The sequence below is a fragment of the Sarcophilus harrisii genome, chromosome 6 (assembly GCF_902635505.1).
Source record: "Sarcophilus harrisii chromosome 6, mSarHar1.11, whole genome shotgun sequence".
Taxonomy (NCBI): Eukaryota; Metazoa; Chordata; class Mammalia; order Dasyuromorphia; family Dasyuridae; genus Sarcophilus; species Sarcophilus harrisii.
Genome location: NC_045431.1, coordinates 246,792,770 through 246,820,163, shown reverse-complemented (window position 1 = coordinate 246,820,163; position 27,394 = coordinate 246,792,770). Strand labels below are relative to the sequence as shown.

At 44.9% G+C, this 27,394-nt stretch overlaps 1 protein-coding gene and 9 non-coding genes across 10 annotated transcripts; 5 read left to right on the top strand and 5 right to left on the bottom strand.

The window, feature by feature from the left end:
- Positions 1-675: 675 nt before the first annotated feature.
- Positions 676-2,429, top strand: LOC100921285 (olfactory receptor 4D11-like). Its single transcript, XM_003774448.2, has one exon. It carries the CDS (start codon positions 684-686, stop codon positions 1,629-1,631), a length of 948 nt encoding a protein of 315 aa, XP_003774496.2. The 5' UTR covers positions 676-683; the 3' UTR covers positions 1,632-2,429.
- Positions 2,430-5,118: 2,689 nt separating this feature from the next.
- On the bottom strand, positions 5,119-5,191 carry TRNAV-UAC. Its single transcript has one exon. It is a non-coding gene; the product is annotated as a tRNA-Val (tRNA).
- Positions 5,192-5,587: 396 nt separating this feature from the next.
- On the top strand, positions 5,588-5,674 carry TRNAR-UCU. Its single transcript is given in 2 exon segments — positions 5,588-5,624; positions 5,639-5,674. It is a non-coding gene; the product is annotated as a tRNA-Arg (tRNA).
- A 2,364-nt stretch (positions 5,675-8,038) lies between these two features.
- TRNAL-UAA lies at positions 8,039-8,121 on the top strand. Its single transcript has one exon. It is a non-coding gene; the product is annotated as a tRNA-Leu (tRNA).
- Positions 8,122-10,052: 1,931 nt separating this feature from the next.
- TRNAV-UAC lies at positions 10,053-10,125 on the bottom strand. Its single transcript has one exon. It is a non-coding gene; the product is annotated as a tRNA-Val (tRNA).
- Positions 10,126-10,491: 366 nt separating this feature from the next.
- TRNAF-GAA lies at positions 10,492-10,564 on the bottom strand. The gene has a single exon. It is a non-coding gene; the product is annotated as a tRNA-Phe (tRNA).
- Positions 10,565-13,995: 3,431 nt separating this feature from the next.
- Positions 13,996-14,068, bottom strand: TRNAK-UUU. Its single transcript has one exon. It is a non-coding gene; the product is annotated as a tRNA-Lys (tRNA).
- Positions 14,069-25,862: 11,794 nt separating this feature from the next.
- TRNAF-GAA lies at positions 25,863-25,932 on the bottom strand. Its single transcript has one exon. It is a non-coding gene; the product is annotated as a tRNA-Phe (tRNA).
- Positions 25,933-26,309: 377 nt separating this feature from the next.
- TRNAK-UUU lies at positions 26,310-26,382 on the top strand. Its single transcript has one exon. It is a non-coding gene; the product is annotated as a tRNA-Lys (tRNA).
- A 923-nt stretch (positions 26,383-27,305) lies between these two features.
- TRNAR-UCU lies at positions 27,306-27,394 on the top strand. The gene is given in 2 exon segments: positions 27,306-27,342; positions 27,359-27,394. It is a non-coding gene; the product is annotated as a tRNA-Arg (tRNA).

Below are 27,394 nucleotides of genomic sequence, written 5' to 3'. Positions count from 1 at the left end.
TCCAGGGGGTGAGAGGAAGGGAGAAAGGAAAATTTGGAACACGAGATTTTTCAGGGGTGAAGGTTGAAAGCTGTCTTTTGGTATTTTGAAAATAAAAGTCTATCAATTTTTTAAAATAAGAGTTAGGATGGTAGAATAGACAATTTGCTGAATAAGTCATGGTGGAATGGAATTACTTGTGCATGTGAAATGGTTTGTCAAGGGGAAGGACCACTTCACTATATGAGATAGTAATTAAGGAGGCACCTGAGCGATGTGAGATGAAGAAGAGGAAAGAAGCAAGAACTCTTTGTGACTGTCACCATTTTTAAAAATGAAACATGGAGCAAGGTTCTCGATTGAGAAGGTGGAAAAAGGAAGAACAATGACAAATCTGAGATCTTAAAAGGTTTGGGAAATGGTTGGTCAGTAGGACAGTGAATCAACCAATTAGGGAGATTTTAAAAAAGGATTGTTTCATTATCATGAGAATCCAGTTTAGATCGTGTCATATAAATAGATAGTAGGTCCATCCACTATTATTTTACGATTTAGTCTTGCTTCATTGAGCAGTATATGAGTAGAAGCGAAATCAGCAGATGATGAGTGCAGTTAAAGGAGGGGGATATCTGAGTAAATGTATATATTGTTTATTATTTAATTCTTTTTTCCCAAGGTGGCCAAAGAAGAGGAAACATGAGCTGATGGAACTGGGGAATCACACCAGGGTAAAGGAATTTGTTTTTGTGGGGCTTACCCAGTCTCCAAAGTTGAGCATCATCTTATTTCTTTCATTATTCCTAATACACATAATAACTCTACTGGGAAATCTCCTTATCATGCTCACTGTGACTTGTGAGTCTCGCCTCCACACACCTATGTACTTCCTGCTCCGAAATCTATCCATTTTGGATATCTGCTTCTCCTCCATCACTGCTCCAAAGGTTTTGATAGATCTTTTAGCTGAAAGAAAGACCATCTCGTTCAATGGTTGCATGACACAGATGTTTTTCTTCCACTTCATTGGTGGGGTGGATATTTTTACTCTGTCTGTAATGGCTTTAGATCGTTATTTGGCCATCTCAAAGCCCCTTCACTATGTGACCCTCATGAGTAACGGAAGGTGTCTTGGGCTCATAGTGGCCTCCTGGGTGGGGGGCTTCATACACTCCATTGTACAGATCTGTCTGTTGCTCCCCCTCCCCTTCTGTGGACCTAATATCATTGACAGTTTCTACTGTGATGTCCCCCAAGTCCTCAAACTTGCCTGCATCGATACCTTTGCTCTGGAGATCCTAATGATCTCCAACAATGGTCTCCTCGCCGTACTTTGGTTCTTTCTACTCACTGTATCCTACACAATCATCATGGTGATGTTGAGGTCTCATACTGGAGAGGGCAGGAGGAAAGCCATCTCCACCTGCTCCTCCCACATCATTGTGGTCACCCTGCATTTTGTGCCCTGTATCTATGTATATGCAAGGCCTTTCACTGCCCTTCCCTCCGACCGGGTCATCTCTGTCACCTTCACTGTCATCTCCCCTCTCTTGAATCCCCTGATTTACACACTAAGAAATCAGGAGATGAAATCATCCATGAGAAGATTACACAGAAGACTTGTACCTTCTGCAAAGGAATTGGCTCTGGGCTAACAGGGAAAAACTGACTTGAATTTTATGCTCGTTATTTGCATGGGACAGATACTCCAGGAAGTAATCCTTGCTAATATCTGCATCCCGGGTATAGTGATGGGAGTGATCCTAAGTAACCAGTGAAGACAAAGAATTTAGATTATTACAAACACAAAAAAGCAAGGTACATAATAAGATGCACAGACACTAGACCCCCTCCATTCAAGAATATCTGTATTAAAGAGTCCACATTAAAAATTGAAAAGCCAATGGCCTGGGAACCAGGCGACATGAACCTACTAACGGCTCACTGAGTGACCTAAGGCAAATGATGTAACCTCTCTGCATGTTATGACTGTAGGGATTGGAGGGAATGTTCTGAGGTCCCTTCCAACTTCAACATTCTTTGGTCTCAAGTCCCTTCAGGCTCTAACATTCTACATAAATAATAATTGCTTTCATTTATATAATGGGGACTTAGGCAGAAGAGCCCCTGACTTAATTGAAGAAGCTGACAATCACCTTGAAATCAGCCAGTCACAGAAGGGACCAACCAAGAAGTTCCTTGTGTCTCTCCAATGGGAAGGGATGAAGGGAATTGTCTACTTTTCCAGAAAATTTCCTTTTCAACCAAAGACCCAAGTTCTATAATTTTATTACTGATGTAGCAAAGCACTCAACCTCGATTGGCCTCAATTCCTTATTTTAAAGCAGAGAAATTAGACAAGATGCCCTTCGAGGTATCATCCATTTCCAAGTTATGACAACAACAAGATTATTCGATGATCAGTTCTGAGGACGTGGCTCTCTTCAACAATGAGATGATTCAAACCAGCTCCAATTATTGAGTAATGAAGAGAATCAGCTACACCCAGAGAGAGAACTGTGGGAACTGCGTGTGAACCACAACATAGCATTTTCACTCTTTTAGTTGTTTGCTTGCATTTTATTTTCTTTCTCATTTTTTTTCCTTTTTGATCTTATTTTTCTTATACAGCAAGATAATTGTATAAATATGTATGCATATGTTGGATTTAACATACATTTTAACATGTTTAACATATATTGAATTATTTGTCATCTAAGGGAGAGGATGGGGGGAAAGGGGAAAATGTGGAACATAAGGTTTTGCAAGGATCAATGTCGAAAAATTATCCAGGCAGATATTTTGAAAATAAAAAGCTTTAATAAAAAAAAAATAATAAATTCTGCCAGAATAAGCTAGGCTAAATTTCATTCTCCCTTTCCCTTCTCTTTCCATTGGCCCTTTTATTTTTCTCTCAACTATGAAGGTCTTCATGTGTCACCCATAGTTGTCTCTTGTCCCCACAGAGAACTGTCAGAATAAGAAGGGATACTGAGCCCAGGGATGGAACAGTGTGTCAGACTTCTGAGCTTAGTTTCCTATAGGAATCCTTCAGGAAAAAACAGTGCTCTAGAACATGACATAAGCATCCTTCAGTTCTTTAGCAGAGTCAAGTTCCTCAAATGCACAGTAAAAACAGTAGTCACAAGCATTTCCACCAATATCAGGAACACTCTTCCACAAAGACACCTAGCATCCAGAAAAAGAAGAGACTGGTCACCAACTCAAAGGACAACCATGATTGGGCAAGTCATCCATTGCCTTTTCTGGGTCCTCACCAACTGGGCTGATATGGACTGGCTCCAATGGACTTTTCTAAGTGGGCTCTGTCCTTCAGCCCCAAACAACCTCAGGCTTTTCTTGGTCACTGTAAGACACCTGTCCCCTTAGACTATAATTCCATGACTAAAAAGTGTAGAAAAGAGGCTCTAGTTCCCAGATCTGGCTTTGATAACTGGCAGTCTGCAGCTCGCGCCTTTCAAGACCCAAAAACTGTCAATAATGTTTCACCAATTTAGTCCAGAGTTGTCAAAACACTAGAAGAAAGACTAGAGAGCAAGTGTTACCTCAGATATTACTATGGAGGTGACTCTGTTACAATTTCCTTTTCTTCTTTTCTCATCTATAAAATGAGAAGGGCGATCTTTGCACAATCTACCTCACAGAAGAAGAGTTCTGTAAACCTCAAAATGCTAAAGAAAGACACACTGTTAATGAGGTTCCAGCATAGCCCCACGCTCCTGGACTTGTGGGTAGGAGAAGTGTGCTGTTTCTGCTAAGAATGGAGCCTTTGGCTGGGTCTGATGGTTCTGGAATAAATAGGGGGGAGAGATCCCCAGATTAATGGTCAACAAACCCAGTCTTCTGGAGTTGTGCCCTCTGCTAGCTCTTTAGACTCCCTGCTTCCTGGAAACTGGAGTCATCCATATTCAACCTATATAGGACTGCTTGCCATCTAGGGGAGGGGGTGGAGGGTGGGAGGGAAAAAACGGAACAGAAGCGAGTGCAAGGGATAATGTTGTAAAAAAAAAAAATTACCCTGGCATGGGTTCTGTCCATAAAAAGTTACTATAATAAAAAATAAAAAAAAAAATTAAGAAACTGAAGTCACCATAAAAGGAAGATTGGTGGGTGGTGGCAGTAATCACCCATGGGGCACGTGTGAGGGCCGGTAGCAGACACTGACGATGGGCAGCTTTCTGAAGTCTACAAGGCTGCTCCTCGCGCCCCTGGAGCATTTCTCCGCGGATATTCTCGGGATCCACGGTCCCGTAGGGAAACTCTCCAAGAGAAATCCTTTTCCAGGATGTCTGAGCACTGCAGGGGCGAGATCTTTGTGGGTCTAGGAGCTTTCTTCTCCTCAAGACTCAGATCAAACACCAAAAGCTTCCTAAATGCTTATTAACGTCTTTTCCTGAGGCAATTGGAGTTAAGTGACTTACCCAAGGTCACACAGCCAGCTAAGTGTCTTTTCGATTTCAGGGCTGGTGCTCTCTCCACTGCGCCACCTAGTGGCCATGACTATTAACTTCTTGATCTGGAAACCCCCCCCCACCCATAGTTTCACCCGGGACCCCCTCAGACCAGCCTCCCGGACCTCTCCCTTAAAGCCTCCGATCACTTCCGCCTCCCCCGCGTCTGCCCGACTCCCCGTCCGAAGCCTCTGAATAGTTTCCCGCCTCCGGGGCAAAGGCGCTGACAAGCGGGAGCTCCTGATCCCCGGACAGCATGCTCCGAGCCTGAGGCTTATGGGAACTCTCCCGGCAGCCCCCGCGGGACGCTCAGCCGCGGGCACCTGCAGCCACGCGAGGGAGAGCTTTGGTACCGAGATGCTACCGGAAGGGGAGGGCCTTAGGGAGCATCCGTTAGCCCCGGCCCCCTCCCCAACCCCAGGCCCGCTTTGCAGGTCGATAAGGGGAGGATGAGTTCATTCGGGGCCATTTGGGGCTTAGCGAACGCAGTTCAATTTTTCCTACTTTTCCCATTTGGAGAATAGTATCATTGAAAAGGAGCAAAGTTCTAATAGGTTTTCTTCCTGACCGTCTGTGTCCGCGTGTGAAGGAAACGGACTGAAATGATTCGGATTTTGCTTCTTTCCAGGTGAAAATTTTTCTAAAGTCACGAACAAAAGTTGTTTCTTCCTGGTTCCACTGGGGCTCGAACCCAGGACCTTCTGCGTGTAAAGCAGACGTGATAACCGCTACACTATGGAACCGCTGATGACCTTTGTCTTTAAGAGCTTTGAAGAGAATTATGACATCTTGTCACCTTTTTTTTTTCTCCTCACTTTCCCCCAATTGACAGCGGATCCTTGTTTTTTTATTTACAAGCCAAAATCCCATTGGCCCTCCGTAAATCCGGGCCCCCCCAAGCACCCTCCTCCTGCCCCGCGCGCGCACCGGCCCTGCCCGGGAGAGGTGATGGGCCACCGCTCACACAAGCAAAGACGCGCGCACTTCTCGCGAGGGGTCCCAGCCGGCCTTTCCACGTATAACAAAAGAGTTGAGAAGCTCTTCAAGCTGCCTCCCGAGTGTAAACTCCAGCATTGCTTTTATACATTGGAACTTTGGTCTGCAGATGAGACCATTAAGAGAGGCTCCTCCAAACCAGTGGCTCTGTGGCGCAATGGATAGCGCATTGGACTTCTAGTAGAGCTGAAGGAATTCAAAGGTTGTGGGTTCGAGTCCCACCAGAGTCGTAATTTTAGAAATGAAAAGGAATTCCCTTTCCTATCATTCCCAAAGAAAAGATAAATCCAAAGTCCAGTTGTTTATAATGCCCACGTGATCTCTCCGAGAACCGGGACAAGTTTCCAGTCAACAACTTTCAAAAGCAGGGAGACACGAGTATGGTGGAAGTCATTTCCTACCCTTCCCACGCAGCCCATCTCCGACCATTCCCAAGAAAATCCATACCCACATGACCTCTCTAAAAGCTGGGCGGTCACTTGGGGTCAACAGCTTGCGTATCTCCTGGTACCAAAAAGGAAGAGCGGAGGGGAGTTTTGTGGGAGTCTGGGAGCCCCCGGAGGGTCGCATCTGTCCATGGTCGGCTCTAAATCCTGGGGTCCCCGCTCTTGGAAGATGCTTGACACATGGTTCTTAATGGGTGTCCCCTCCCCGAGACTACGTCTCCGTCAAGTCCATAAGTATGGTTCAATGCTCACTATGTGCCAGGTTCGATGCTAAGCATTGAGGATATGTATTAAAAATAGATAGATAGATGGATGGATGGATGGATGGATGGATGGGTGGGTGGATGGGTGGATGGATGGATGGATGGATGGATGAATAAATAAATGAGTGAATGAATAAGTAGATGGATGGATGGATGGATGAATAAATGGATGGATGGATGGATGGATGGATGAATAAATAAATGACTGAATGAATAAATAGATGGATGGATGAATGAATGAATAAATGATTGAATGAATAAATGGATGGATGGATGGATGAATAAATAAATGACTGAATAAGTAGATGGATGGATGAATGAATGAATAAATGGATGGATGAATGACTGAATGAAAAAATAGATGGATGGATGGATGGATGGATGAATAAATAAATGACTGAATGAATAAATAGATGGATGGATGGATGAATGAATGAATAAATGGATGGATGGATGAATAAATAAATGAGTGAATGAATAAGTAGATGGATGGATGAATGAATGAATAAATGATTGAATGAATAAATGGATGGATGGATGGATGGATGGATGAATAAATAAATGACTGAATGAATAAATAGATGGATGGATGAATGAATGAATAGATGGATGGATGAATGAATGAATGAATAAATGGATGGATGGATGGATGAATAAATAAATGACTGAATGAATAAGTAGATGGATGGATGGATGGATGGATGAATGAATGAATAAATGGATGGATGGATGAATAAATAAATGAGTGAATGAATAAGTAGATGGATGGATGGATGGATGAATAAATGGATGGATGGATGGATGGATGGATGAATAAATAAATGACTGAATGAATAAATAGATGGATGGATGAATGAATGAATAAATGATTGAATGAATAAATGGATGGATGGATGGATGAATAAATAAATGACTGAATAAGTAGATGGATGGATGAATGAATGAATAAATGGATGGATGAATAAATAAATGACTGAATGAAAAAATAGATGGATGGATGGATGGATGGATGAATAAATAAATGACTGAATGAATAAATAGATGGATCGATGGATGAATGGATGCATGGATGAATGAATGAATGAATAAATAAATGAGCCCCCACCCCCTAAAAAAAAAAATACACAGTCGCTTCCCCTCAAGGAGTTTGCATTCTAATGGCCCAGATCGCATGTAAGCAAATACGTTCCAGGAAGTCCGAAACAGGAGAATTTGGGCTTACTCTCAGATGAAAGAGCAGAGGTTTCTTGCAGAAATTGGGGCTTCAGGTGAGACTGGAAAAGAAGCTGGAAAGGGAGAAGAGCGAGCACTGGAACGAGTCTATGCGAGCCAGCCCGGGGAAGTCGCCGGAGTGAAGGATGTACAAGGGGCTGGTTCCAGGAAGCGCGAGATCGATGGCCCTGGATCTGGGTACGGGAGACAGAGGGAGGTAAAAATGAAGGAGGAAAAAAATAACAGCTCGGAAGGGTTTGGGGCCCGCTCCCTTGCCCTCCTCCCCCATTACTACGGATTTCCGTGGCCTGGCTGTCTCGTATCCTCATTCACATCGCTGCAGGCTAGATATGTCCTGTAGATTGTAAAGTCCTGGGGGACAGGGATCCTGGCGGGACGCTCCGAGCTTGGGGAGACTCCTGGGCACGTTTAAGCAGGCCACTAGGAAAAGGTCATTCAGTACAGTGTCCGGGGCCAAAAGGTCACCTCAGCTCGCGCTCGGTGCCTTCTGGGCCGGAAGGACGAGAAGGCTCCAGGTGGGGGTAGAGGTCCCCCCTGTACTGGTCTTTCTTTTGAGGGTGGGTCCCCTTGCCCTCCTCGGTGTGGGCCACCGGGAGAGGAACTCGGTAGATGAGACCTCAACTGGGGAGGGGGAAAAGAGCCACCATCGCCGACCAGAATGGCCGAGTGGTTAAGGCGTTGGACTTAAGATCCAATGGACATGTGTCCGCGTGGGTTCGAACCCCACTTCTGGTAGGAGGCTCACATTTTTGGGAATTTATTCTCTAATCACTATCCACATGAGGGGGGAGGAGGGGGAAGGTGCGGGAGGTGAGGGAGGTGGGGTACGTGGGGAAGAGAGGGGAGGGGGGAGGGGAGGAGAGGAATAGAGGGGAGGGGGAGGGGAGGGGAGGGGAGGGGGGAGGGGGGGAAGCTGGAAACTGAATTCCTAGGGCAAGTCCTCTTCCCAGGGCAATATCGGAAAGGGCCCTTCAAAGGCTTTGCCATACTAAGCTACTGCTCGCTTCTTCCGCACCCAGGCAGCACCGGGATAAATAAACCTCATTTATAATTCTATTCTACAGGGTTCCTCAATATTACTTGCATGATCTCAACGGATCCAAGCTCAGCACAGAGCCTGGCACATAGTAGGCGCTTATTGACTTGACTAACAACGAGAAGCCGCAGTAAAGAATAAAGAACCCGGATAAATGGACAAAGGATATGAACAGACAATTCTCAGACGAAGAAATTGAAACTTATTTCTAGTCATATGAAAAGATGGGCCAAGTTATTATTCATCAGAGAAATGCAAATTAAGACAACTCTGAGATACCACTAGACACCTGTCAGATTGGCTAGAATGACAGGGAAAGATAACGCGGAATGTTGGAGGGGATGTGGGAAAACAGGGACACTGATACATTGTTGGTGGAATTGTGAATACATCCAACCATTCCGGAGAGAGATCTGGAACTATGCTCAAAAAGTTAGCAAACTGTGCATATCCTTTGATCCAGCAGTGTTACTACTGGGATTATATCCCAAAGAGATCTTAAAGCAGGAAAAGGGACCTGTATGTGCAAGAGTGTTTGTGGCAGCCCTTTTTGTAATGCCAGAAACTGGAAACTAAGTGGATGCCCATCGATTGGAGAATGGCTGAATAAATTGTGGTATATGAATATCATGGAATATTATTGTTCTGTAAGAAATGACCAACAGGATGATTTCAGAAAGGCCTGGAGAGACTGACACGAACTGATGCTGAGTGAAATGAGCAGGACCAGGAGATCATTATATACGTCAACAACAATACTAGATGATGATCAATTCTGATACACATAGCCATCTCCAGCAATGAGATCAACCAAATCAGCTCCAATGGAGCAGGAATGAACTGAACCAGCTACGCCCAGAGAAAGAACTCTGGGAGATGACTAGGAACCATTACATTGAATTCCCAATCCCTCTATTTGTGTCCGCCCGCATTTTGGATTTCCCTACAGGCTAATTGTACACTATTTCAGAGTCCGATTCTTTTTGTACAGCAAAATAACCGTTAGGACATGCATACATATATTATATTTAATTTATACTTTAACATATTTAACGTGTATTAATCCACCTGCCATCTGGGGGAGGGGGTCGGGGGAAGGAGGGGAAAAGTTGGAACAAAAGGATTTGCAATTGTTAATGCTGAAAAATTACCCATGCATATAACATGTAAATAAAAACCTATAATAAGAAGAAGAAAAAGAAAGAAAGAAAAAGAAAGAAACAAAGCTCCAGAAACAGAGTTCTCACTGAGCAGGAAATCTCGCAAAGTAAATTCTTTAAAACGCGCTCGATACACAAATTGGCTGATTACAGTAGAGGCAGAATGCAAGGAGCTCCCGGCAAGTTTTTCGGGTGGCTCAGCTGGTAAGGTCTGGGGATGTTCACCAGGAGGTTTATAGTTCGAATCCTGTATTCCTCCAGAGACCGTTTTGGGGAAGGAGGGGCTATATTTTTAAGCGGCTCCTGCATCAGGCGGCCACCTCAGCTCAAAAGTCAGCCCGACCCGTTTTCCAGAACTCCGGGCCCCAAGCCCGGACGCGCCTGCGCCTGCGCCCCCTTCTCCCCGCCTCCCTGAAATTGCTGAATCTTCCAAAAGTCGACCTCACGTGCATAATAAAACACATACTTCTTGGTTCCACTGGGGCTCGAACCCAGGACCTTCTGCGTGTAAAGCAGACGTGATAACCACTACACTATGGAACCTCAGATAGGAGACGGGGCTTCGCCTCGAGCCTTTAAGGACAGGGTGCAGCTTCCCGCCTACAAGTCCACACTCTCCATTGTTTATTTTATTAACGAATAAATCTGTGGCCGGAGCAGCTGGGCCTGGGGGATGCTCCGCGATGGCGCGCGGCCTCAGAACCCTGAGCATTCGCGGCGGCCCGCGTTACACCGGACTCTCCTCGGAACCTCTCGCCTGGTGCAGAGGCGCCCGGGGAGGGGAGGGGGGAAGAAAGCGCGCGGGAAAGCGGACGCAGGGAAACCTCTTCCATTGAAACCGACCATTTTCCTCAATCAGGAGGAAGGGAAGGAAAAAACACACACACACAAAAAAAAATAAAAAGCATCTGCCGAAACCCGGGATCGAACCAGGGACCTTTAGATCTTCAGTCTAACGCTCTCCCAACTGAGCTATTTCGGCGCCACGGAAGCGGCCTTCAGCTTGGTTAGCCCCCAAGTCCGAGCGGATTTTTTCAAGGGTTTCCCGGCGTGATTTCTATTTATAACCAGTGGAAGTCAGAAAAAGATAACCTTCCATCACCGTGTATTCCAGAGAGCAAACTGGGGGCGCTTGTCCAAGGAGGCAACGACAGATCCGAAAGGAAGGGTGGGTGGGTGGGTGGGTGAGGATTTGAGATAATTAGTTCATTCATTCATTCATTCATTCATTCATTGCAGCTTTAAACAAATCCATGATCACGTGCAAAAGTGATGGCTTGAGAGGCAAAAAAATAATAATAATAAAATTAACGACAAGTTGACACCCATAAAAGATAAAAGTCAGTGTCTGAGATACTGGCCACAGCTGCCCTCTTTTTTCACATCTAAAGGATTTGTGTCACCTCAAACCCTTGTGCCTGTCATTCGAGTAAGCCTCAGAGTACCGTGCAGTCCTGCTTTCCAAGTTCATTTCCTGTCACATTTTTCCATGTATTATAGACTGGAGACAAAGGGGATCATTCAGTGATATCAGAAACCTCCCCCATTCACACACACACACACACACACGAAGTATATACTATGATTGCCTAAAATTTCCCCTCTATCTGCCCCACTCCCAGAGAATTTTGTTTTTAAAGAAAAGGAGGGATAATAGAAAATATTTCAGTAAAGCTGATAGGTGTGTATATACACATGTACATATATCTACATATATGCGTGTACATATATGTATGAGTTGCATGTATACATATACGTATGTAACTTCCAATTCTGTTCCCCAACCCAGAACTTCTTCCCATGTGCACACTCCAAGCCCCATCCTTACAAAGGATCTGGAAGAAAGTGTCTTCTGATCAATCATCGTTGGAGCTCAGATTATTCTTTGTCAATTTTTGCCATTTATTTTCTGTGTCTATAATCCGTGAATGCTTGTAGTATTAGCCAAAGATCTGGTCACTTTTTTTCACATCCAAAAGACGAGTGTCAGCTCAAATTCTGCCTTCTCCCGCAGGAACCCCCACAGTTCATTGCATGCAGCTTGTTTTTTCATTATTATTGTCTATTATGTTTATGTCCCCTATTCCTCTCCCAGACAACCAAAACCCTTCAAAGTTTCTGTTATTGTTAAAATGGCCACCATGCTTCCAATGAACCAGGCTCTCCCAACTAGGTGTCATCCTTGACTTGTCGCTCTCATTCGCCCCACCCCTCTTTATCCAATCTGTTGCCAAGTCCCATTGATCCCACCTTTGCAACACCTCAGAAGTAAATGCCATTGTCTACTCCCAAGGGGACAACCATCCTGGGACAGGCCTTCATTACCTCAACGATGTACGATTGAAAGAACCATCTATCTAGCTGTTCTTTCAAGGGTACATTGTCTACTCAGTTGTCAAGGGGACCTTCCTAAAGCAGATCCCCCTACTCAATAAATGTCAGTAACTCCCAGTTACTTCCAATATCAAATATAAAATCCTGTTTGGTTTTTAAAGTCCTTCATAAATTGGCCCCTGGCCCTTTCCTACCTTTCCAGTTCTTTTTACAACTTATCCTCCTCCTTTACAGTCCCATGTCGGCCTTCTCTGCCTCCCAATCCACATCTGTTCGTTGGTTTATCTCTCATGTCTGCAAAGCACTAGACTTTCTTTTCATTCTCCCTTTTGCAAGAAGTCTTTCCCAATCATTCCCCATCCTTCTTTCAATTCCCACAAACTAGAGCTTCCATGAACTTACCACGGACATATCTGATAAGCTCACAGTTATTTGCAGATTATTTCCTTCCTTGGAGCTTCTTGAGGGCAGGAACTGTGCATGTCTTTGTAACTCAGGCACTTAATACAAGGGCTGGCATAGAGTTTTAAAAAGGTTGACTTTTTTCCTGGAATTAAAATAGTGAAAAATTTGATTTTGTTGTTTATTTTGGAAGGAAGAAGGATAAGGTCCCACACAGACAAAAATCACCCTATTGGATGGATTTGGATATTGGAGGGTCACATCACCCCGGGAGACCTTGAGGCAAAGGGATCTGGGGGTGCAATCCTTCTGTAGTATCTTTCAGCAGCAGGCCTACAAAGCAAGGATGATGAACCAAGATAGTGATCTCCTCAGAAGCCGTGTCTCCAAACCCTAAATTTGCGTTCTATGCCAAAACTCCACTTACCCAGCGATCATTAAGATCTGATTCAACCCATAAGGTTTCTAAGTCGGAGATGGCAACTTTTTGCTTCATTTAAACAAGGTGTCAACAAAATTCAGCTGAGTTCATACAACCCTCTGTGATTTCCAATTTCCTGTTCCCACAGTGGCTCCGAAGCTTAGCTCCCTCACACAGACCTCCGGATCCTTGGACGCCCCTTCCTTTCCCAAGTCTCCCGGGTTAACAATGCCCTCCAGTTCTTGAAATGACTCTGCAGGATGTTTCACGTAATTAATGTACGAGCATATAATTATCTGTGTATGAATTACATCCTCGCCCCCTAGAGCACAGTTCCTAACCTTTCTCTGTGCCAGGAATCCCTTGGGCTGGGGAAACCCAGGGGGGCCTTCTCAGAATCATGCTGAAATAACTGAAAGAAATGCTTGTGATCAGGAAAATAAATAAGGGGATCCGGGGACCCCCTTCAAACCTTAGGACTAGCTAGATTTTGGACATAGGAGAGAGAGACAGAGACAGAGAGAGACAGAGACAGAGAGACAGAGAGACAGAGAGAGAGAGAGAGAAAAGGAGAAGAAGAAGAAGAAGAAGAAGAAGAAGAAGAAGAAGAAGAAGAAGAAGAAGAAGAAGAAGAAGAAGAAGAAGAAGAAGAAGAAGAAGAAGAAGAAGAAGAAGAAGAAGAAGAAGAAGAAGAAGAAGAAGAAGAAGAAGAAGAAGAAGAAGGAAGAAGGGAGGAGAAGAAGGAAGAAGGAAAAGAAGGAAGGAGGAGGAGGAGGAGGAGGAGGAGGAGGAGGAGGAGGAGGAGGAGGAGGAGGAGGAGGAGGAGGAGGAGGAGAGACAGAGAGATCTCAATCTGGCCTGTAATTTACGCAGGATTTGGCACATATGAAATGTGTGTCTCTGGGGACACCAGGCCCCGAGAGCTGCGTCCGAATTCGGACTCTCTCACTTGCCCTTTGTGTCTCAGTTTGGTCGCCCGTAGAATAGAGAAGGGAACAACAGTAACAGCTAACACCCGAGCTGTTCTTTAACGTTTGCCCAGCTCAGGAAACAGGATCCCGAGGCGATTCCCGAAGCATTTCCCGAACGCTCCTCTCCTCAAACTGCCCCAAAACGGAGCGCGGCGACCACGGCCTTTCCCCGGACCCCCGCGCGACAGCCGGCTACAAACCCAAGCCGGGCTGCGGGACACGCCGGGTTTTACGCCGGGTTTTGCTTGTCGGATTCTTTTTAAAGTTTTTCTTTCACAAAAGTTGCGCCCGAACAGGGACTTGAACCCTGGACCCTCAGATTAAAAGTCTGATGCTCTACCGACTGAGCTATCCGGGCTCTTGGCGCAGAAGGGCGCTCGGGTGTGTGAACTTTGTTTTGGAGCCACTTGAGGACCTGCGCTCATGGCACCTACTTCACAGCTTGCCCGGCTTGGCTCTCCGCGGGGAACCGGAGGAGCAAAACCTCCATCCCACGCACTGCCTCCCGCCGCAGCCACAGGGAAACCTGCAGGGCTGGGCCCTCGCCCCCCAGAGGCGGGGGAAGCCCGGGAACCGCGGGCCCGGAGGGGGAGACCCTCTGGGCCCGGGACGAGACCCTGGCTCTTTCTGCCCTTCCGCTGGGAGCCCGGGGCCGGCCCCGAGACGTGGCCCCGCTCGCCCTGCGGACCGGGAACGGAGGAGAAAGGGGAAACTGGGGGACGCCGCCCCTCCTCCTCCCGCGCCGTCCCCTCCCCCCGCCGCCGTCCCCCCTCTCCCGCGCCGTCCCCTCCCCCCGCCGCCGCACTCCCCCCCCCCCGGGGGGAAGCTCTGCAGCGCGCACTGTTCCCGTATCTCTGCCGATTTCTCCGACAGGTAAGGACTGAGCCCAGCTGGGTTTGAAGTCTGTGGGTGCGAAGGGAAGCGAGAGGGGCCACTGAGCCTTTGTTGTTGTGTCTGTTTTTGCTACGCGTGTTTAAACATGTACTGGGTTAGATACACACATATATACATATACACGGATGCACACACATATGCATGCAGATACCTATATATACACACATACACCCATATACACATATATACATATATGTGCATACACACATGTACACATACACCTATATACGCACACTATATACATGCAATCACCTATATATACATACATAGCCACATACAGATATGCATATGTCCATATATACACACATATTATATACATATATATGCATACACACGTGTGCACATACACCTATATACGCACACTATATACATGCAATCACCTATATATACATACATAGCCACATACAGATATGCATATATACATATATACACACATATTATATACATATATATGCATACACACGTGTGCACATACACCTATATACGCACACTATATACATGCAATCACCTATATATACATACATAGCCACATACAGATATGCATATGTCCATATATACACACATATTATATACATATATGTGCATACACACATGTACACATACACCTATATACGCACACTATATACATGCAATCACCTATATATACATACATAGCCACATACAGATATGCATATATACATGTATACACACATATTATATACCTATATATGCATACATACGTGTGCACATACACCTATATACACGCACTATATATACACAATCACCTATATATACATACATATGTAGCCACATACAGTTATACATGTATATATACATATGAACACATATACATGCACACATGTGCACACACACCTATATACATGTACACATGTACACACTATATATATACAATCGCCTATATATACACACATATATAGCCACATACAGATATACATATATATATATACATACACACATGTGCACATACACCTATATACACACACACTATATATATATATATGTAATCACCTATATATACATGCATATATAGCCACATGCAGATATGCATATATATATATATATACATGCCCTTGTATACATATATACACCTATATATACATACACATATATACATATATATACATACGCACATGGACACATACCCCTATATACACACACTATATATATATATATACAATTACTTATATATACATACATATATAGCCACATACAGATATGCATATATATACATACACATATATACATATATATACATACGCACATGGACACATACCCCTATATACACACACTATATATATATATATACAATTACTTATATATACATACATATATAGCCACATACAGATATGCATATATATACATACACATATATACATATATATACATACGCACATGGACACATACCCCTATATACACACACTATATATATATACAATTACTTATATATACATACATATATAGCCACATACAGATATGCATATATATACATGCCCTTGTATACATATATACACCTATATATACATACACATATATACATATATATACATACACACATGGACACATACACCTATATACACACACTATATATACACAATCACCTATATATACATACACATACAGCCACATACAGATATGCATATATATATACATGCACCTATATACATATATACGCACATATATACATGTGTACACATTATATATAACAATCACCTATATATACATACGTATATAACCACATACAGATACATATACACACAAAATTATATATATACATATACCTATACATATATAATATAGATATTTAGGTAGATAAAAACTGTAGCTCAATTAAGAAATGGAAAAAAATCCTTTATAAAACATAAATACAATTGAAATGCTTCGGGATACACTCAGTATTTGGCAAAGATCCACGTTCTGCCGATGGAAGGCCATCTCAGCTTTCTTAATTTTAGTGGGATCTTCCCGGCCATCCCTCATGTTCTGTATCCTTTGCACTCGTCTACACCGGGGAAGGTGGGGTTTGTTGGCTGATGGAATGGAGCCATATTTTCTCTGGCTTCACCCCATATTTGTGATTTTAAAAAACTTGGCCGTGTTCCTTCTGAAGTGTTGTGTCTGCATGCTGCTTCTAGCAGGGAAGTAGCAATAAAAAATAAATAAAATTCTTAAGGAAGCAAGATGCTCCCAAAGGTGGAGATGACGGAATAAAATAAGATAAAGTGCATTTTAAGAAATAATGACTGAGGAATTACAAGAAGCACAGGGATTGATTCAGAGCAAAGGGCTCTGAACCCAAAGAACAATATTCAATAAAGATCATGCCCCAGGCCAAGTTGTAAAGAACAAATGCCAAAGAGAGGATTTTGTATTTTATCCTGAGGTCACTGGGGAGAGACTGGAAATCCTGAAGCTCCCAGGACTTTAACCCAATCAGAACTAGTTTTTTTAAAATCATCTTGGCGGCTGAATGATGGATTAATTGTGGGAGGCAGAGATTTGAGACTTAATCAATGCCTTCTGATGGATTCATTCATCAATATTCAAGAGGTGCCTTAGAGACAGAATGAATAGGATTTTTTAACTGTTCCTATATAAGAGGGAAAATGGTCTCACAGGTAGCCCCGAGGCTGTGGATTGGAGAGAGAATGAATGGGAGTGACAAAAGTAGGGGAGTCAAAGAGGAGCAATTAGCTCTTTTGACTTGGTGGCGGGTGCAAAAGAACTGGCTTTGTTGACAGAGAAAAAGAGGCTTCTTCCCCACTTTCATAGCAACCGATTCTGGTTGGAAATAAACTGTTCAGTGAGAGGAAAGTTAGGCAGGGAATAGAAGGCCTTGAACAACAGACCAAGGAGCATGGACTTAGTTCATCAGGCCATGAGGAGCCCCTGAGAGTTTTGACACTGAATCTACAGCCCGTATAGGATGATTTTGAGAAGGGAGACACAGAGAGCAGCATCAGTTAGAACTGAACCAGAGTGATAGCGTGGTAGGAATGAAAGAGAGACATGTTTTTGTTGAGGTTTAGAGATCTCCTGACAGCAATGGAGTCCCCTCCCCCATCTAAACCAACCCCCAAGAGTTTGTAGTCCCGATCTGCAGGTGAAGTTTTTGGCAAAAAAAAAGAGAGAGAGAGAGAGAGAGAGAGAGAGAGAGAGAGAGAGAGAGTTTATTACACCGAGAAACAGCTTCTGGTGGGCTTTTCCTGATTAGGAATTAGCAAAGTTTTTTATTTATTTATTATTTATTTACAGAGTCGTTTTTTTATTAGCCTTCTATGGTTTGAGACTGAGGAGATTGAGCTAATTTTCAATTCAATAAAGGGTGGTGATTATGCCCCAGGCCAAGATCTACAATTGAATTGTAGGTGGAGATCACTATGGGAGCTTCCCCTAGAACAGGAGGATGGGTGGCCCCTCCCAAAGGTTGGGGGGAGGAGGGGTTGAGATTTTAGGGTTTCTCTAACCTAGCTCCCCCCTCTTTAACCATCCCCCTAAACATCAGGGGGACACAGTTTACATCATTTTAAGTCAGAAATTTGGAAAGACCCTTTCGGATCCTTCATCCAGTGGGTTAAGAGGCCCACTTGATTCCAAGCAAATAGCAAGTTTCCCTTCTAGTCTGGGAGTCTATGCCTTCTGGCTGGACCCGACTTCCAAAGCCTAATGGAAGGATACCATTTCTAGGGACATCAAGCCTGGACCTCTAATCTTGGACTGTGCTCCCATACCGTCCATGATTGTGCCTCAGTTTACACAAACATAGAGTGCTCATCGTGCCTGCTTTGTGCCAGCTGCCAGCATGGCTCCTTAATTGGCAACTTCTGGAAGGGATTCACTAAAATGAGTAGGGGTAGGGAAGGCAAGCTTACCGGGTACATGTGCAACCTCCAGAGGTCTGGTGGAACTGTTCTTTCAGTATCCCAGAGCCATAACTAGGAGTGGGCCACTAGCCATTTGCCTCAAGATTCCAACTACCTTGAACAATAATCCCCCTTCCCAAACCTCTTCATTCCAGATTCGGGGCTCTCAACTAACTGTGGACTTGATAAAAGGAGCCTGAAACTGAAGGGAAACCCAAAACTCTCTGAAAACTCCTGACTCTGTGAGACCCACCCCAGGGAATCAAGATAAAAATGGTTTCTCTTGGTGGGACTAGTTGAAGTAATCTCATTTAGCTGGTGATCTAGATTTCTATTGACCCCTATTGTTGGCTCAAAACCACTCCCAGTAAGTGGTCTCATCTAGGCCTGGAGGCAGTTATAGCCTTGAGGGAATCTCATTCAGTGGAAACTTCTGTCTCAGATTTCCTTATAAAATGGCAATTTTAAATTCAGTTCTTTTGGAGGATCTCATATGCCAAGGAATCTCTCTCCCTGGCATAGCAGTAACTCTCTGCCCACTGAAATGATATTCTCTTTTTTTATTATTATTATATCTTTTTATTGACAGAACATATGCATGGGTAATTTTCAACATTGTACCTTGCAATCACTTTTGTTCCAACTTTTCCCTTCCTTCCCTCCACCCCCCTCCCCTATATGGTAGGCAGTCTCATACATGTTAAACATGTTAAAGTATATTTTAGATACAATATATGTGCATAGATCCATACTGATCTTTTGTTGCATAAGAAAAATTGGATCCAGAAGGTAAAAATAACCTGGGAAGAAAAACAAAAATGCAAGCAGTCCACACTCATTCCCTAGTGTTCCTTCTCTGGGTGTAGCTGATTCTGTCTATCATTGATCAATTGGAACTGAATTGGATCTTCTCATTGTCAGACAGCCACTTCCATCAGAGTTGATCCTCATACAGTATTGTTCTTGAAGTGTACAATGATCTCCTGGTTCTGCTCATTTCACTCGGCATCAGTTCGTGTAAGTCTCTCCAGGCCTTTCTGAAATCCTCCCGCTGATCATTTCTTACAGAACAATAATATTCCTAACATTCATATACCACAATTTATTCAGCCATTCTCCCGCTGATGGGCATCCACTCAGTTTCCAGTTTCTGGCCACTACAAACAGGGCCGCCACAAACAGGTTTTCCTACATCCCCTCCAACATTCGTCATTATCTTTTCCTATCATCTTAGCCAATCTGATAGGTGGGTAGTGCTATCTCAGAGTTGGTCTAATTTGCATTTCTCTGAACAATAGTGATTTTGAACAATCTTTCACATGAGTAGAAATAGTTTCAATTTCATCATCTGAAAATTGTCTTTCATATCCTTTGACCGATATGATATTCTCTTTCAGCATTACCCTCTCTTTATCTTTATCTCCTATTTCCCTAACAAGACCATACCTTTCTGTAGGAATTTCTCTTCTAGAAACTTTACTTCTCTACCAGGACCTTTCTAATGCTAATATGATTACAGCAATACCAATATAGATAGAAGAAGTAATGGAAACTGTCACCAAGCCAGGGAAGCACCAAGTCTCTCCGCTGGGGAGTCCCAGGATAGAGCTTTCAGGGTCTGGATTGGGAGGAAGGGATCCCAGGCAGAACATCCTCTCCGTGGGTGAGATTCCAAAGTTCTCCTTGGAACAGAAACATCATCAACCCTTCCAAACAAAGAAGGCTGGCTGCCAACTATCCCATATGCTATGTATGCATCAAGAGGGCAGCCAGACCTCACCATGGAGTTCACAGGCAATGTTCCTTCCCAGGGAATTGCAGCAGATATTCTGTGTTTGTGTAGGATTTAGCATGTCTTCAAGATCCAGGTTCACCCCGGGAGGGGGTAGGGGAAGGGACACCACAGGCTACATGCAGGTCCTACACTGAAATATGGAAGAACTTTTAGATACATTTACCATTCATTCAGCCTTAAGTTCTGACACATTGAAAATGTAGGCCATGGAGACTTTAGGGGCCAATTTAGTGTGTGTATATATATATATATATATTTTTTTTAAATTTGGAAAATCATGTAACAATTACATAGGCATAATATAATAAGTACAGTAGTAAAAATTAACATGGTATTAGAAAAATATTTCTGCACAGGAGATTTAAATAAATCATACCAATAATGGTTCGTATCAGAAGTTACTCTATCAGTTTCCCAGCAACTATATGAGTCTGTATTCAATGTTCATGAAAAGCTCTTTGGTTTTTCTTTAATAGTCACTGCAATTTGATAGAAGAATTTAGACTCGAAATTAAAGGTTCCAAAGATACATAAAATAGAAAGTAAGTAATAGATTGGGGATCCAAGACAGATTAGTATCTTCTGCTATGTCAGGGAAAAGTAGAAATCATCAGCCTACCAATGGAGAAAAGTCACATTTTGTATACAACCAGAAAATGGGGTTACTTGCCCTACAGAATTCAGATCAGTTTGATTATTAGAGACTAGACAGATAGATGGAATAGATACTTCATATAACACAGAGAAATTGGATAGGGGATATAGAGTAAGATCACATAGATTAGAAGAATGGTTTAATAGACAGAGCTCCATCTGTTGGGTAACCATTCCACATACATTTCCATGATCATAATTTGTGCAATCAACTAAAGTATGAATAATATTATTTAGATCCATGTATTGTCCATTAATATGAGGCAAAGCAAAATAAGAGTGTAAAAGAAAAGAGATAGTAACGAACGTGTCCAATTAAACAATAAAAATATATTAATACTAAGGTGTAAAGTGGCTAATACAGAAGCATTAAGTACTTGCAGGAATTGTCTTTGGTAGTTTAGAGTGTATTGATGGGGCAGGACCATTGTGGGCAACCATTGTGTGTTTACAGTTGAGATCTGCTGGAGAGGTTCTCAAGTTCTACTGAATTTACTGTGCCCAAACCATTTCCTCCACGGAAGGAATCATATCAGATGCTTTTTGTACTGTTATGTGATTCAATGAGTGGGAAAGTTATACTAAAGTGTAAAAGGCACTTTTGTACATCCTAGGTCACTTTTACGAGGGCAGATGTGTATTGCTTCATTTGTCCAGGAGTGACTAGGCGGATGTAATCGGCCCACCAAGTCTGATTCTGTATCACTGTGGTATTAAAACAAAACAAAGACAACTGGTTCTCAGTTCTGGGTATTGTGAACTTTAGCCCCTGGAATATCCCTTGGGATGCATTAATACATTTGTCTTTCAGGGTCATGATGCTTTGTTGGGGATTGGATGTAGGTGTCAATATGGAATAATTATAGATACAACAGGTGACGTTCACCTCAGATTGCACATTTATAGTAAAATTTTTTCCTTTCACAAAGTGTCTTCCATATAGTTGGGAGGATCCGGGCCAGTAAGTCGCATTATTATTCAATGTAAGATTAAGACAGTAGCAAGGCTGGGCTGCAGGGCAGGTAAAATTGTCTTGTGTTCTATCACAGGTAGAATTGCTCCATCTCCAACGGATGGTGGCAGTCCAGCTTTTATCCACCGTAACTCTGGACATCCAAACAACAAACTCTAAGAGAAAGGATATGATCCAAATCCCTGAAAAACACTTTATTCATGTGAAAAGACATGGATTAGCGGAATGACATATAAGGCATCATCTCCTGAGTAACAAGCAAACCACTGGCAATATTTTTTCCTCTCAGCTATGAGTTCCACTGCCTTAGGTAGGTCTGTAGGTTTATTTTTAACCCACATCTTTGAGCCAGTTGCCATATTGGTAGTAGCAAATCCTCCCTTCCAGGCTTCAGAAGATTCAGATGTGTGGACCTTGACCCGTTCAGGAATCAAACAACGGGTGGTGACCAATTGGAACTCTCTTCCCTTCTCTTGTATGGTAGAGTTCAGTGCCCAGATTTTGCTAAATTATTTTAACGTCTCCAAGGTACTCCTCTCCTTGTACATGTGCCACCAAAACAGCTAAACTGGATCAGGATGATATTGCCCATAGTAGCCCAAGAGAGTTTTTGTTCCTAATCTAATTTGTTGTGGGTCAATTCATAAATCCTTCAAGGTATATGAACCACATCCAACGGACCCAGCAGTTCCTCAGTATGGTTCAAGGGCCCGTGAGTTTAGAGCCCACTATTTCATCATCTGGATGGCAGTGACTTGGGTTACCATCTTAGACAAGGGGATTCCTCCTCCCAAAAGCCTGTTATGTAATTGTAAAAAGCTTCAAACAGATTGTCTTTCCAACCATGGTAAGAATCATTACCCAATTTCCTTAATTTTTCTTTTACTAGTCCATTCATTCTTTTGATCAATCCTGTAGCTTGTGGATAGTAAGGGATGTGATATATTCATTCTATACTATGTTGTGTACAGTATAAATCTATTTCTTTACCTTTGAAGTATGACCCATTATCATTCTGTATTGGGGGACCCGGGTACAAGGTAATGACTTCTAAAGATCTACAAGGATTCTATTGAGTGACCTTTTATATGGACAAGCTACTAATACTCCTGAGCAGATATCAACACAGATCCTTTAATCATAGGGAGGGGTCCAATGTAGTCAGTTTACCAAATCTGAGTGGGTATATGGTCTCTCCTCCTGACTCTTCCACATTAATCCTTGAATCTGCTTCTCCTTGAACAACTGGCACAGCTCATAGCTGTCAGTCACCTGCCTTAATAAGGAAATAGGTATAGAGGCTCATCTATCTGTGCCCACCTGGGCACACTGGAGCCAGCCTGCTAGGGTTCCCTCATCCTCCCCTCTCTGAATGCAATCTTTTTTTTACGTCTTGACAATTTTTGCAGGATCGTCCACGTAGATGCATTCATGCTCTTTGCTGTTCATCGAGGCACGAACATCTACGAGGAAAACTGAAATGATAGTATTTTGGGCAATGTCCCATATGTCATCCCACATTTCCTTTCCCCATATATCTTATCCGTGAACCTCCCAGTTTTTGGAACAGCACATGGGCATCTGAGTAGAAAGTCCATTGGCTCTGGCCCAGAAGTCAGTAAAGATGTAGTATTGACCCCCTTTTTCTTGTTTTAGGGCCTGATATACTGCAGCCACTGACTCCTTTCCCTATACTCACCAATATAACTGTACTAGTCAGATTATATGCCACAGCTTTCTGACGTCTAATTTGTCCCCAAAATTTGTCAGTGCCACCAGTGAACCGAGTATACTTCTTTTGTTCAGAGCTTGGAGAGCCAAAGCCTTGCTTGCATGTATTTGCTCTGAGGCTATTTCAGACACTTTTTCATGCAATGCCAAGAGTCCCGATTTGCCCTATTCTGTATGTCCGCTTCCACTTTGTTATACCAGCTTGCTGAGCATGTCCTAGCCTATGGGAAGCTGGGGTTCCCATCATCCATCCCATAATGGGTATTCGGGGCCTCCTGCTGAAGTGAGCTGTTCAGTTTCAACTCCGGCCCCATAAGCAGCAGTAGCTGTTGTTCAAAGCGGGTATGATTTTCCCCGGCTGGGGGAAGCCTCCTTGACCAGGATCCTATATTTTTCGGGGCCAGTTTTTATCAGAGGCTCCCATTTACAGGCCCGACTTAGATGGAAATTTGCAACTCCTCTGGACTGTCCTGAGGAGGCCGTAAATCCGCGGCTGCCTCAGCTTTCTCCCTCTCCCCAGAGAATTCCTGTTTCTTCCGCGTGACCCGGTTCCGGTGTCTGGCCCAGATGTGGAATAGGAGCTCGGCGTTGTCCAGGTCTTTGAGCTCCCTTTTTACCACGAGGCTCGCTGAAGTCTGGGATGTTCTGGCCCAGGGGCCTCTGATCCAAAAATATCCCCAAAAACTTTGCCGGCTGAGAGGGTGCTTGGATCCCACTGGGGCTAATTCCCCATCCTGTCTCTCTCCTTTACCGCCGGATGGTCTGTAAGCATCAGTCCCCTGTGCTGGAGGCTCTGCAGTTCTGAGCCGACCAGCCCAGGCCTCCCTGGTCCCACTGGCCCGGGGCTTTATTTCAGAAGTTGTACCGCGAGCCCGCAGGCGGAGGAGACCCCGGCCCGGATTCGCAGCCGCAACAGGCCACACTCGGCAACAGAAGGATGAGGGAAGATAAGTTGTGACAGCAACAGTAGCCGAGAGATCCTGATGCCGGATGGCAACACCGGGAGACGCGCTCATCACCCTGGGGGAAGCACGTCTCCTGAGGCTTTCCCGGGCGCGGCCGGGGTCCGGGTCCGGGTCGGGGGAGGGCTCCCTTGCAGCCCCTCCTTCCAGGAAACAGGGCGCGGGCAGGGTTTGCCGGCCGCGGGCAACATCTGGCGGTGGTTGGCCGGTTTTTCCCTCCGCGCTCTTCCCCGGGGCCCCCCGGGCCCACCGGCGGCTTCTCCGGTCGGGCCCCGCTTAGCCGCCTTCAAGATCCGGGTCCGCCTCGGAGAGCCGGGAGAGAACCATTTTTCCCACACTGGCCTTTAAGCTGAACTTGTTTGCCTTGGTGGAATGGAGGGCAGCTTAGGGGGTTATACAGGAGGAGAGGGAGGAGAAGGAAGCAGAGAAAGGAAGGAGGGAGGAGGGAGAGAAAGAAGGGGGGAGGAAGAGAGAAAGGGGGGGGGGAAGGAAGGAAGGAAGGAAAAGGAAGGAAAGAAAGGGAGCGAGGGAAGGGAAAGAGAAAGAAAGGGAGGAGGGAAGGAAGAAAGAGAAAGAAAGGGGAGGGGGAAGGAAGAAAGAGAAAGAAAGGGAGGAGGGAAGGAAGAAAGGAAAGAAAGGGGAGGAGGGAAGGAAAGAAAGAAAGGGAGGAAAGGAAGAAAGAGGAAAAGGGGAGGAGGGAAGGAAGAAAGAGAAAGGGAGGGAGAGAAAGAAAGGGGGGAAAAGAGAAAGAAAGAGGGGAAAAAGGAAGAGAAAGAAAGGGAGGAGGGAAGGAAGAGAAAGAAAGGGAGGAGGGAAGGGGAAAGAAAGAAAGGGGAGGAGGGAAGAAGAGAAAGAAAGGGGGGGAAGGAAGAGAAAGAAAGGGAGGAAGGAAAGAAGGAAGGAAGGAGGGGAAGGAAGGGACGGAGGAAGAGAAAGGATGGAAGGGGAGGGAGGGAGGAAGGAAGAGAAGGAAAGGAGGGAAGGAGAGAAAGGGAAGGGAGGAAAGAGAGACAAACGTATGGGGGAAGGAAAGAGGAAATGACCGAAAAATTAAAAGGGAGAGGGAACTAGATTCTGCCCCTCGGCGGTTTGCAGCGCCGCCCCGGGCTGGGAGTGCCATTTGGGGACGCACAGAGGCCGAACAGCGGTATCCAAGAGAAGGGGCAGGGGCGAGGGACTTCCCGGGAGCTTGACTCTGGCTGGCAGAGGCCCCTGAACCCAATAGGTTTCACAGCCTGAGGAAATTCAGATTAAAAACTTGAAAACCACGGCTTAAAAATTTCTGCGAAACCCGGATCGAACCAGGGACCTTAGATCTTCAGTCTAACGCTCTCCCAACTGAGCTATTTCGGCGCTACAAGAAGCGTTTTTCTCTCCGCTTGGCTAGAGTAAAGCACTTGCATCCCCCTAGTGGCCAAACGACCCCGACTAGAGGCGGGAGGCCATGGGCTTCAGGGACGCTTGTCGGAGCTATCCCATGTCACCGCGAAGTGGGAGGCAAGAGGGCGGGGAGGGCGGGGTTGGAAATGGCCCCAAGGAGGCGCCTCCGTCCTGCCTCCCGGAGCATCCTCTCCGATCATTTTTGCAGGATCCTCACATAGTCTGGGTTTGGCCTTATGACCCGGCCTCCGCCCCACCCCCATCCCTGGGACTATCGTCTGCAATTTCATGGACAAAGTCCATTCCTCTTGCCCTTTTCACCTTTTGAACGAAGGGCAGTTCTTTAAGGAGCCCGGATAGCTCAGTCGGTAGAGCATCAGACTTTTAATCTGAGGGTCCAGGGTTCAAGTCCCTGTTCGGGCGCATCCTTCACTTTTTGGCACAGATCATCCAGCGGGATTTAGGAAGTCCCCGTGGCCTTTCCCAGTGCGCGCTCGCCGATATACGAGTGAAACGAGCCCGCCGCGCCGCTAGAAGCGTGAGCCGCTTGGGTTGCCTTTAGGCAGAAAGGGCGCCCCGCCTGCGAGAGCCCAGCCCACTCCCGGGATCTCGGAGGTGCTCGAGGCGAGTTCATTCAATTCCGTAGGTATTCATTAAGCACCGACTGTATGCAAAGCCCAGCCGACTCCCGGGATCTCGGAGGTGCTCGAGGCGAGTTCATTCAATTCCGTAGGTAATCATTAAGCACCGACTGTATGCAAAGCCCAGCGGACTCCCGGGATCTCGTAGGTGCTCGAGGCGAGTTTATTCAATTCCGTAGGTATTCATTAAGCACCGACTGTATGCAAAGCCCAGCGGACTCCCGGGATCTCGGAGGTGCTCGAGGCGAGTTCATTCAATTCCGTAGGTATTCATTAAGCACCGACTGTATACAAAGGACTCTCATAGGAACTGAATATAATAAAGGCAGGAAGTTCGGGGAGCGCCAAGGCTTGGGAAGTCCTGCAGAGGCTTCGCGGAGGACGCTGGGAGTGAGCCAACTTGGGGGGAGCGCGGGACTAAGAAGTGGGGGGTGGGAGAGACAGTGACCTCGAACGCGGAGGGGGGAGAAGAAGAACGGAGAGCTTGCAGACTGGAGTTTATATTTGGGGTAATAGGGAGCCATTGAAACTACTGGAGCAGGAATCAAGTATGAATTTAAGAAATCTACTTTTAGGCAGCTGCTCCCTTGCACAGCTTTGGATTCCTGCCAGCGTGGTGCAGCGGGCGGCGTGTTGGGCGTCAGGGCTTTACTTAACCAGCTCATCTCGTTTATCTGCTACTCGAAAGAAGTCTAACTATCGGGTGGCTCTGTGGCGCAATGGATAGCGCATTGGACTTCTAGCTGCCTTGGCGAGGCATTCAAAGGTTGTGGGTTCGAGTCCCACCAGAGTCG